The 12500-nt window shown below is 43.0% G+C and overlaps 2 protein-coding genes across 2 annotated transcripts in view; both read right to left on the bottom strand.

Annotated features, from left to right (window-relative positions):
• The window catches only part of asap2b (ArfGAP with SH3 domain, ankyrin repeat and PH domain 2b), a 19734-nt gene extending 9747 nt beyond the window's left edge, over positions 1-9987 (bottom strand). The window contains exons 1-10 of the mRNA XM_070926135.1: positions 9665-9987; positions 5348-5420; positions 3629-3774; positions 3455-3529; positions 2426-2475; positions 1841-1970; positions 1331-1416; positions 936-1011; positions 665-751; positions 42-145 (exon numbers count right to left, since the gene is read on the bottom strand). Of these exons, the coding sequence (XP_070782236.1) occupies positions 42-145; positions 665-751; positions 936-1011; positions 1331-1416; positions 1841-1970; positions 2426-2475; positions 3455-3529; positions 3629-3774; positions 5348-5420; positions 9665-9790 (953 nt within the window). The 5' untranslated portion in view covers positions 9791-9987. The remainder of the gene's footprint in view (positions 1-41; positions 146-664; positions 752-935; positions 1012-1330; positions 1417-1840; positions 1971-2425; positions 2476-3454; positions 3530-3628; positions 3775-5347; positions 5421-9664) is intronic.
• Positions 9988-11127: 1140 nt separating this feature from the next.
• Positions 11128-12500, bottom strand: part of LOC139302435 (NLR family CARD domain-containing protein 3-like) — a 13284-nt gene continuing 11911 nt past the window's right edge. Inside the window, exon 11 of the mRNA XM_070926128.1 lies at positions 11128-12500. This exon is cut by the window's right edge and continues 312 nt beyond it. Coding sequence (XP_070782229.1) covers positions 12265-12500 — 236 coding nt within the window. The 3' untranslated portion in view covers positions 11128-12264.

Below are 12500 nucleotides of genomic sequence, written 5' to 3'. Positions count from 1 at the left end.
GTTATTTTCCTGTGGGATTCTGGGACATGGAGTTCACTCACCCCTCGCTTTTCTTGTAGAGGACTCCGTGGCGCTCGGTGCCGTGAGCCTTGTTGCCCTGCAGCTGGTGGAGGCTGTAACCTGCGTTCTGTTTGGCCTGAGCGTCCTGAGGAGAACCAGCAAACACACCTAACGTTAACCTGCATACAGGCTGAAGTCCTGCTGGCACCTCCACAGGTTCTCAGAGTGGGGGATGGGCCCCCCAGGGAGGGAATAATTTTATTATGAATTAATGAATATAGATTAAACTACCCAGCAGCATATATAGTCATTAAGATGAGCTCCATCTACATTGTAATGATGAACACATGAATGTATCAATAATTGTAATCCAGTAATCCAGTTTAATGAGTACTTTAAGTATATTTTGATGCTGATACTTTGTAGTAAAATTTGAGTACAGACTCTAGACTTTTACTTGTACCACAGTGTAGAAATACAAACAGTAACAGTATTTTTATCAGTGGGCGGCCATGTTTGATTCATCACACAATCAACAGTGCTAACAACATGCAGTCTTATAAACTACAGTCACAATAACAGGACTAGTTACACTGGGTCTCGTTGCCCCTGACGACCACCTCAGCTGTCAATCAAACATCAGTGATGTGAGAGGGCTTCTGACCTCTTTCTGCTCAGACTGCAGCGAAGCCTTGAGGACGTCTCGGAGCTGAGTCAGCTGTTTCCTCTCTCCATCCTGAGTCTGCTTGATCTGAACACCACAGAAGAAGAAACCGAATTACATTCCCAGTACTGATGACCACCCTGGCGTTTTAGATATTTTAATGTATTCTTTTTCCTCCGTCAAGGCAGCTAAAATGACATTTAAATATCATGAAAAGAAAAGAGGCCGCTTCAGTCCTCTCATCGGTTTCTCTAATTATCTCCGTCCTCACCGCCGTCAGGTCTGTCGCCAGTTTCTCCACCGAGGGTCTCAGACTCTCCACAGCCTTCAGGCCGTCCTGGAAAAAACTGAAGAGACGAACATAAACATTTATTGGAAAATATGATCAAATATTGCACCAAAATTGAATTTACACACTTTCAAAAAACTGCTAAAAGTTAGGAAATACATGTACCAATAATACAATAAAAATGACCAAATAAATAAAACGCACAGATCTCTGTGTAATAAATCATTTCCTCATTGTGTCGTAACATTAAGACTAAACAATGAATTGATCCCATGTTAATTCGATTATTTTCCCCGTGTTCATTGTTTCTTTGTTATTATAGATTTCAGACTGAATGATTTAAGGTGGATATTCTCTCCACGTTTCTGCGGACGTACTTGCACTGAGCGTGGAAATACTTGATGAGGTTCTGGAGGAAGTCGACGCCTTTCTTCACTTTGATCTCGTTCACTTTCAGGAGATACTGCAGACAGAAAAATACAAGTAAATAAATATGAAAAACTACAAGAAGAAAAACAGACAAAGCATGTTATGTAACCACGGAGTTGTGAAATAATCCAAACAAGTTTAAAACTCAGCTGATTATTATGAAATCTTACTTCCTCCTGCTTCTTTTCACAATAAAAGAGTCTTTTTTGTTTTTTAATTATTTCCAGCACTTTTAAATTCACGTAATGGACTCGTTCGTCTCCACTGACGAAGACTTAAATGTTTTTGTTGTCTAAACTTGTTCAACCCCTAAATGTCTGAATGTAGAAGATGCAGCAAACGTGTGTGACATTACAGATTCAGCTGCAGTGAACCACAGAGTTCACTGCCCCACATCAGGGTTCTAACTTTAAAAAGCATCATGTGACCCCTGACCTCTGACCTCTGTGTGACCTCACCTCACACATCTGCAGCTGGAAGAGGCGTCGCTCCTTCTCCATCTCCTCGGCGATCTCTCCTCCGCTGAACTCGGTGCGAATCATCCCGTGCTGCTTGGCGTGCTCCCTCTTCTCCTTCTCTATCTTCGCTCTGGAGGTCAAAGGTCGAGTTCAGGTTAAAGCTTCAAAAAGTGCGTTTAGTACTATTTCACTTGCTACTTTGTCCTTTTTAATCCAAATTTATTTGATAACTTTAGTTTGCAGATTCAGATTAATAATATAATCAATCAATAAATAATTATACTTCATCATATTCCAATAATATATATGATTCTGCATAATGGGTACTTTTATTTTCAGGAAGTGATTGAGTGAAAATCAGGCTGCTTCTTCCTCCTCTGTTTTATTTCTTGTTCTACTGATGATGATGATGATGCTGATGATCAGCATATTTTTTGAGGAAGTTTCCACTTGTGTTCGACTGCACCTCAAGGTACATTTTGTGTTTTTCTCAGTCTTCTCCGTATCTATCTGTAGTATGTTCTGTGTTTTATTGTTTTCACATTTAAAACAGGTTCAGATTCAGTTTTTCATGTTTGTTCTTACAGCTTGGTTTCATAATCCTTCCAGGATTTGTCAAACGGCTTCTTCAGATCCTGAAGGAGGAAGAGACGTCACATGATTAGACTGAACTCCGACCAATCACATCACAGCATTCATTCATAGAAACAAACAGAGACAGAGAGACAGAGAGAGAGAGAGAGAGAGAGACACAGAGAGACAGAGACAGTCAGACAGAGAGAGACAGAGAGACGGAGACAGTCAGACAGAGAGAGACAGAGACAGTCAGACAGAGAGAGAGAGAGACAGAGACAGTCAGACAGAGAGACAGAGACAGAGAGAGAGACAGAGAGAGAGAGAGAGACAGAGACAGAGAGAGACAGAGAGAGAGACAGAGAGAGAGGGAGAGACAGAGACAGTCAGACAGAGAGAGAGACAGAGAGAGAGGGAGAGACAGAGACAGTCAGACAGAGAGAGAGACAGAGAGAGAGACAGAGACAGTCAGACAGAGAGAGACAGAGACAGAGAGAGAGACAGACAGAGAGGGAGAGACAGAGACAGTCAGACAGAGAGAGAGACAGAGAGAGAGACAGAGACAGTCAGACAGAGAGAGAGACAGAGACAGTCAGACAGAGAGAGAAAGAGACAGAGACAGTCAGACAGCGACAGAGGACTTTGACCTGTGAGTCACTCCTGAAGTATTTCAGAACGATAACATTTGAGGTTTTTTCTTTTCCTGATAACAACACTTCACATCAGTCCTGAACATCTGAACAGACCTTTAGTTTATTTATTCTCTGGATGTGATCTCGACTCACTTCTACAGCTTCACTCAGTAATCTTAGTCTTCCTCACATACTGGAGCTTCGTCTCCTCGGGGACACAGGTTTCATATTTCTAGCTGCCGCAGGTAAAGTGACGTTTCAGCTTCTCAGCTCAGAGGATCTGCTGCTTCTTTGTCTTCGGTGACAGCAAACTGAATATTTAGACCGCAGGACACTGTGATGGACGCTTCACTACGGTGGCCCTGAGAGCTCAATATATCTAGACTGACGGAGGAAACCGAACACAAACCCCTTTGACTCCTTTCAGGTCTCCCTTCAGCAGACTGTCCAGAGGGAAGGTGATGATGTTGTTCATGTTCTGCAACTGCAAACAGGAAGTGGCGTTAAAGCAGAAACCTCCAGTGTGTCAACATGAAGTTCCTCAAACTCTTTTTGATTCATCGCGGCGACTTCAGTCCCTCACCAGGTTCTTGAAGAGCGCCGACAGCTCTTTGGTGAAAACGGCGAACTTGAGGAAGGCCGAGCCGACCTCGCCGTCCTCCCTGCAGACGCAGTTGTCTCCGAACTTCTCCATGGACGAGATGTACTGCTCCTCGTTGTCCACATGAGCTGAAACACAGGAAACAGATTCTAGAGAACTAAACACTAGAATTATTATAAGAACCGTAAATCCTTAAAGATCTGTGGCCTTTATTTATCTCCACTGCAGAAAGAACCCGGCCTTTATTATCATTATTATTATTATTATTATTATTATTACGTCCCTTAGAGCTCAACTTCAACTGAGGGGAGGCCGAGTCTCACTGCTGATTCTTTATCAGATCATCAGTTCACAGTCTCATATTCTGTCTCTATATTAAACTGATGTTGAAGAACCAACCAGCTTGAGTTTGGTCTGTCTCTGCTCTCCGTGTCAGCAGACAGACGGGCGTCTCCCTCGGCATGCTGGGACAGGAGAGCGCTATGACAGGAATGTGTGGAGGTGAGACTCCACCTGCCAGAACACAAACCCACCACAACGCACCACCAGCCGGGTTCACCACCCAACACATCATTTGGTTTGTCTCAGGTTTGTTTCAGGTTTGTCTCATGTTTGTTTCAGGTTTGGCTCAGGGTTATTTCTGGTTTGTTTCAGGTTTATTTCAAGTTTGTTTCAAGTTTGTCTCAGATTTATCTCGGGTTTGTTTCAGGTTTGTCTCAGATTTATCTCAGGTTTGTCTCAGGTTTGTCTCAGGTTTGTTTCAGGCTTGTCTCAGGTTTGTTTCAGCCTTGTCTCAGGTTTATTTCTGGTTTGTTTCAGGTTTGTCTCAGGTTTGTTTCAGGCTTGTCTCAGGTTTGTCTCAGGTTTGTCTCAGATTTATCTCGGGTTTGTCTCAGGTTTGTCTCCGGTTTGTTTCAGGCTTGTCTCAGGTTTGTTTCAGCCTTGTCTCAGGTTTGTCTCAGATTTATCTCGGGTTTGTCTCAGGTTTGTTTCAGGTTTGTCTCAGGTTTGTCTCAGGTTTGTTTCAGGCTTGTCTCAGGTTTGTTTCAGCCTTGTCTCAGGTTTATTTCTGGTTTGTTTCAGGTTTGTCTCAGGTTTGTCTCAGGCTTGTTTCAGCAGGTCACTGGCGGGCTCAGGCCAGAGTTAAACTGGATCAGTGGTTCTGATGAATCGACCATGCTCCAATTGTGTTCATTTGAAAGGATCTTGGACGTTACAGTATCAAAGTTCAGGTTGGTGTCCTCGGAGAGGCAGAAGCTGGACATTTTTGACTGTTTATACATTACTTTATTTAAATAATACAGTTTTCACTCCTTCTTACAGGCTCATCTCTGAGAGTTTAAGACGCTGATGAGACGATCTGAACCTCAAAACAAAAAATCTAATTTTCATGCTTTTAGTGACTCCTGTTGATTTTCTTTTTCTTATTCCTATTTGGAATAAACGTGTTCTGAGTTTTGGGACTACAGCTCCCATCATGCTGTGGGTGATGCAGACAGTACAGTTTATCTGGTGAACAATCAGTGGGTTCCTGTTGATTCTGAAGAAAGTTAAGAGGAAGTGATCTAAATGTGAGAAAAAGTACTATATTTAATAAATGGATGTTAGTTGACAGTTGGTGTCTGAGCAGACAGGAAGTGACTGGCAGAGCGACACGTTGAGGTATTTTTGGACGGACGGAGGTGAAAGTGAAACACTCACCCAGACCAGACGTGTTGATGGCCTTCACAGACTTCTTGATCTTGTAGAGAACTGATCTGTCCACGTCCAGAGCCTGAGGAGGACAAACACAGTGAGGACAGAGAGACCGGACACCGCAGCTGGAAGCACAGCTGGAAGCACAGCTGGAAGCACAGCTGGAAGCGCAGCTGGACAGTGTAAAACATCTGCACACCACCATCAGCTAAACACACACACAGTTTCTGTTGATTCCTTCTGTGAATCTGTGTCTGTGCAGGGACGGATACAAACATACAACATAATATAAAGACAAGAATTTGTAAAATAAAAACCCACCAGATCTGCACCATTTGCAATTAAAGGAGGTAAAATATGCAGAAGCATTAAATGTTCACATCACAGGTGATTTTCAGGGTCTAACCTGACGGACCAGCTGCCAGTCAGCATCCATTCTGCTCAGCAGACCCCAGAACATGTATTTAAACAAGTTAAAGATCCAACTCCTCAAAGTTGATACGAAGCTGCAGACAGTCTTTAACTCCCAGTGTTTAAATGTAATAATGTTTGAGCAGCAGAGAAACTTCTTCCACACGACCATCTTCTGTTAGTAAAATGATATCGAGGTGAAACGATCACACAGTTTTGGTCCAATCATGAAGCTTCATGTAAATGAGCTTATCTGATCAGGTGACTTCATGCAAATCAACTTCACAGATCAGTGGAGGACTGTGTTCCTGCTGGTCTTTAGTCCTTTTGAGTCCTGATCTAAACCTTTCAGTTCACGTTCTCTGACTGATGTCTTTTCTCACGCCCTTAAACCTCATTACAGACCCCTGGAATCCCCTAAAGAACCCTGGAAACCTTTCAAGGACTTCTGAAAACTCTTCAACACCTTCTGAAAATCCTTCAGAGAGCCTCGAACGACCTGGATTGGGTATTAGAATCTCCTCTTGGGCCGGATCAGTCTTTTACACTCCGGGAGCCTCACTGGTTCTGACAAGTTCAGGAAAAAGTGGAGAAATTGCCTGTTGAGATGCACTAAAGAACCCTGAAGAACCTTAAGGAACCCTCTTTAAAGAGAAAGTGAGCTTCAGTGTGAACAGCAGAGTTTCTCTCTGGTTGAAGGTCTCAACACTAGTTCTGGTTGGTTGTGGTCAGTGTTTTGCCTGTAACCACACCCAACAGTGATGTCACGGTGTACTGACACACTGTGGAGTACACTTCTACATCACTGCACAAGGTGAGAATTTAACCCTTTCAGCAGCTGTTGAGTTACTCTTTAAAGAGCTCTGTGACGGCGTCACCGCCTCAGATGAACCTTCACAACCCACAGAAACCTCTTGAGGCCACATTCAGTCCTCTGTTAGTCTGCAACAGTCCCAGATATAGACACAGACTCAGTTATAACTGCGTTCTGCTGCTAGTTTATAGACATGAGATGTTCTTCACCAGCAGTTATTTCTCAGAGGATGACCCTCATGTGAGTCAGTATCGAAACTATCGATCTGTGTGGCTCTGCAGTTACACCAAACATCATTTGAATAATTCTGCTGTCCGGTGCTTTCCTCCTCTAACCCTTTAAAAAGCTTCAACTTACTCAAAAACATGAACACGTTCCCAGACTGCAGCCCCTCAAGGACTTGGGAAACCAGTAAAGCCGGGTCGACTTCAATCGTCCGTTCTGTTGAACCTGCAGATTTTATTCTCACACTGAACGTCCGTTCGGTCCAGTTCTAATAAAGTTTATTCAAACGTCAAAACCAACAAAGAGAAGAAAAACAGCTGAGAAAAGGTCAAAGGTCAGAGTCGTCACACTGTGATGGTTAGAGGTCTTTAAGTCAAACTTCATCATCATGTAAAACAGAATCATCATCTTCATCATCAAAACTCACTCAAAGATTCATCGATTATCAAAATAGCTAATAGTCGACTAATTGTTTCACCTTTAGTTCCTGGAACTCTTTCAAGGACCTCTCCAACACCTTCAGCCCCACCTGACACCTGAAACCCTGACCAGTCTGGAACCTCTCAGTTCATGTTCGACTTCCACGGGACGCAACAACCAATCAGAAGGAGGCGCGTGACGTCACGCGGAGCTTCCTGTCGGACGCACGGGAACCACGTCTTTCAAATCAACAAAGGTTCGTCTTTTAGAGTTTAATTCTGACGAGACAGCAGGCCGGCCGGAGATCTGTCTGAACGGGAGGGGGCCAAGAAAACCTCTAATCTGGTTCCAGACCTCTGAATCACTCCCCACAACTCTGGTTTGATTTCAGGAACAGCTGAGCCTTGAAAACCTGTTCAGGAAACATGAAGAGCACCCTGGACCCCCTGGCCCCCCCACTTCATGGACTTGATGATAGAAATAAATGCTGGTGGCAAAACAAAAGCTTTCTGAAGCTCAGCAGCTTTAAACCTCTGAGAGGTGTTTGACTTCAGACATGTTGGGACACGACCTTCAACGGGGGGGGGGACAAAAGGTGGAGGAGAGGATTCAGCAGACAGAGGACGGATCCATTAGAGGGACAGACGGACTGAGACCGATCTTGTTGGGACTCGATCAGACAGGTGAGGCTCCGTCGTTGCCCCGGGTCTGCAGGGCGGGAACGTCCCAGCATGCAACAGGAGGAGGAGGAAGAGGAGGAAGACACAACATGCTGTCCAGACCTGTGATTTCTACAAACCTCAAGTCACAGTTTCATATTCTGCGCAGGTCTGAAGACAAGTATATTTTTATTTTGGACACACTGATATCGTACTTTGTGTATTAATGATATATAAGTATTTATATAGTATATATTATACGCTCGACTGCCTTAAGTTATAAATTGATTTTAAATATCTAATAAAAACACATTTGAAATATAAGTAAATTTACTTAAATTACTCTTTAGAGCAGAATAATTTTAATAATAATATTTCTAGTACGTCAAACGTATTCTAAAAGTTGTCCAAAAGATATTTGGTAGTACATTTTAATACATTTTAAATACATGTATATAAGTATGAAACTAAGTATTCATTGTATATATTGTTTATATATTTAATTAGGAGCAACACAAGTATATTAGTCAAAAATACAACATTATAATACATTAATCAAGCGTCCACGTGGAAACACACGTGATCACGTTTATTATGAGGAGGAGGATCACAGGGTACGGGGTCCAGGGTCCGGGGTCAGGGGTCAGTCTTGGGTCTCATGAAAACCTCTGAAAATATCCAACAACTTCTGGAGACTCTGCTAGGATCCCGAAAACCCCCTTTAGGAGGTCTGTGAACTCTTTAATAACTGCAGGAAACCGCTCTGGTATCAGAAGTAATAGTACTTGTAGTAGTACTTGTATTAGTAGTAGAAGTTCTTCCTCTCTGTGTGTTTTAAATAAAAGTACTGAAGAGAGCAGCCTGGAGGCGTTTAAGTGTTTCAGAGACTCAGAAGTCTCAGTTCAGTCCTCAAGGCCTATAAAACGTCACCAAGGTCTCCTGGAAACCACCTGGGAAACCTCAACTCCCTCAAGGACACCTGGAAACTTCTGAAAGACCCCTGGAAACTTCTGAAAGACCCCTGGAAACTTCTGAAAGACACCTGGAAACTTCTGAAAGACCCCTGGAAACTTCTCAAGAAGCCAGAGAGCCCCCTCACACCTGAAGGACACCTGGAAAACCCCACAGCGATTTAACACCATTAAAAAGTGAATTCAACTGAAACGGTTTTTCTGTTGTGTTTTAAAGAAACGTGATCAGCATGTTCTCACACTTCCCAGCATGCAGCATTCCTCTGTTTTGTAGTTTGATGGAGACTTCCTGTTTAACGCAGCTTCAGAAGGTGTCTCTGTGTGAACAACGTTCACTAAAGACGGGACACTTCAGATCTTTAGTTTCTAAAAGTTTAATCGAGCCACAGTTCAACATGTGGTCACCATGACAGGTAACTGCAGTAGTAAGAGTAGTAGTCGTAGTACCGGACTCTACGCCTCAGCCTGTGTCCTGTGCTGTGTTCAAGCCTCTCCTCAGCGACCTTTGACCTCTCACCGCTGCTTCCTCATATCAGCTCAGTTAACAAACGGCTTCAGAGTTGCAGAAGAAAGCAGCTTCAGATTCTTTCAACACGAAGACTCAAGAGGAAGTTTCTGTCTCTGTTCCTCTTTCCACTGACACACAGGCTGCCTTCATGTTCACTCACAGGCTGGAACAACCGCGGCATCCATTACTATTAGTATTAGTATTAGTATTATTATTATTATTCACTCTTTATGTTCATATACATCAGTTTATTCCCCTGTGTGTGTGTGTGTGTGTGTGTGTGTGTGTGTGTGTGTGTGTGTGTGCGTGTGCTACCTCCTCCAGAGCTGCCACCGCGTTCCTGCAGTGGGACATCCTTGTGGTGAAGCTGGAGGTGGTCGGAGCTTTGTAGTCCTCATTAGTCTCCGCGACGAACTCCGTCACGCTGATCAGATCCGGCATCGTGAGCTCCAGCAGCAGAACCACTTAATCACACAGAGTCCAAACCCGCAGCCTCAGGTACGACGACCACACCTGGACTGATCCAAGTGATCCAAAGAGTCAGAAGCAGCCACCAAAGATCCTCTCCTGAGTCCGGGACTCGCTCCTCCTCATAGTCCAGCTGTTGAATCAGAACTTTATGAAAGTCCCGGTGAAGTTCGGAACTCTTGAGTCCATGATCAGTTCCGCAGAGGAGAGGCCTGGAGCTGGCGGACGGTCCCGTCACATTCCTCCGTCCTGCTGACACCACCTGAGGAGGGCGGAGACTCAGAGAGGCGGAGCGGCAGGAGCTCTCACTCCGCTGCTGTTTCCAGGCACCAAAAACAGAGACGAGAAGAAAATACAGGAAGTTTCTGTTTCTTTCAAAATTAAACTCCGGTTTTATCCTGTCAGCCATTTTCTTCAGCAGTGGTGAAAGTACATTTACTCAAGTACTGCAATACTGCTACTACGACTACTCATACTACTCAGTGGTGGAAGAAGTATTGAGATCCTCTAGTAAAAGTACTAATAACACACTGTGAAAATACTCAAGCAAAATGTACTTTAAGTGTCAAAAGTAAAAGTACTCATTATACTGAATGGCTCTCTCAGTATTATGTTATTATATTATTGGATCATTGTTATTACTGTAGTAATATGTAAGTTGCACTTTAATGCTGAAGTGGAGCTAACACCTCAGACTGCTGCTTACTATTAATGCATCCGTATTATATATATATATAGTGTATATAAAGTATATATATAGTATATATAAAGTATATATATATTATTGTATAGTATTGAAATACTTGTTTTGTACTTTGTACTTTACAGCCAATTATCATTATTATTCAAATGAGTCTTTCAGGACTTATATTTACACATTTACAGTAAATAAAAAATGTTTTTACTTTAAATCAACCGTGTGTATCACATCATCACAGTGACGCAGTTTAAAGTTCATGTTGCTGTGTTTCTGCTGGACGTGGAAGCCTACTGTTTGCTAACGTGTTAGCGTTAGCATCAGCGCCTTTATAAAGCGATGCTGTGTCAGGGCTGAATGTTTTTCAGCTTCTTGTGGAGTCGGTCAGCTTCAAATATTCATCATTGATTCATCTTTTTGTTTGTAAAATGCTGACTAAGCTCAGCGTAAATGATTCAAGCAGCTGGTTTTGTTTTGTTTGCTCGTTCATGTTTCTATAAAAATGATGGAATCATTTGATCAACTTCAGCCTCAGAACAGCTGATAATACTTCATTGATTTCCTTTCGTCAACACACAGACACACAGAGGTATCGATTCATTTCACCAACAAATGCTTTATAAACTTTTTTATTTATTATTTTCCACGACAAAACGACATTAATGACAAAAATAGACATAAAAATGAATGTAAAACGGGGCACTACTCTGTCTTCAGACCAGCTGAGAACAGTCCTCTCCCCAGCGTTGTGGGTCGCTGCTTTAGTCCTCAGATGATGAGTCCTTTGTCCATGGACTAAACGTCCTCTACAATGTCCCGCCACTCTCCTGGAGGGTTTCCACCATGATGTGAGATAGATGTCCTTCTCTTGAATAATGTCCCTGGGAATAAAGTCCCGTAGCATAAAGAGTCTGAAAAACTCTATATATAGAATATTTGTATTTTTATACATGAGCAGAAAATATGTAGTGATTCATCCGCCCACACTGTCTCCAGCTGCTGTTCACCCAGTTCTTTGTTTTTGATGTGGACTGACATAAAAAAGCACATTTAATTCTTCCCTCCATCTTTTAGAGCTGCTGGACGTTTGTTGGGTTCTACACATGGAAAATCTTTGAGGGGGGGTTGTTTGTACACAGTTGTAACAGAGGTATCACAACACACACAAACATGCACTATTAGTCACACCAATCTTTCTATCCCAGTGATCAGGACACAACAACAACAACAACAAGTCGATGTGTCCATTTGGACTCTGTAAGGTCTTGTCCACCGGTGCTTTCAGATAGTGAGCAGCTGCTGCTGCTGTCTCTATTGTTTTCAATGCAAACATGTCAGCTCTTTGTTGCTGTATTCTCAGACGACGATGGCTCAACTTTTTCACTTTTTCTTGCTGTATCTCCTGAATGATACACCTCATCACCAGCAGAGGACAGATATAATACATACAGCAGCAGCCTGTGGTGTCAGGCCGGTAAGATCAGAAGTAGCCATGAGACTTTATGTCTGGCTTTCAGTTTCTACTGATTTACCTGACGGAACACGTCATTAATTATTTGACTGGGCCTCAGTAGATTATGGGACACTGAGGAGTGAAAAGGAGACATTGGTGCTGAAACAGACTTCTTAGGAGGTGAAGTCTGAAATAGGACACAGTCACATAAATGGACAGTATGGAATTAAAAACAGTAATGCTACGAGTTTAAGGTGTATTATGTGAGTGTGATGGTGTTCGGAGTAAACGGTTTCTCTATGTGTCCGAACACAGAGACACTGAACCGAACCAGAGCCTAAACCCAGGGTAGAGAAGTTTAGTGAAAGTGGTGTTGAAGGTGTGGAGGTGGATCAGTGTGTCAGAGGAGACTCTGTAGAAGGACAGAGTGCCAGCAGGACGGTCCACATACACTGCTACTCTGTGAGAGACGGAGGAGGAGGAGGAGGAGGAGGAAGGGAGAGGGATGACTGTCTTTGTATTATTGTGCCAGA

Source organism: Enoplosus armatus, chromosome 19 (assembly GCF_043641665.1).
Source record: "Enoplosus armatus isolate fEnoArm2 chromosome 19, fEnoArm2.hap1, whole genome shotgun sequence".
NCBI classification, from domain to species: Eukaryota; Metazoa; Chordata; class Actinopteri; order Centrarchiformes; family Enoplosidae; genus Enoplosus; species Enoplosus armatus.
The sequence above is the reverse complement of the archived record's forward strand: the minus strand, read 5'-3'. Positions and strand labels throughout refer to the sequence as shown.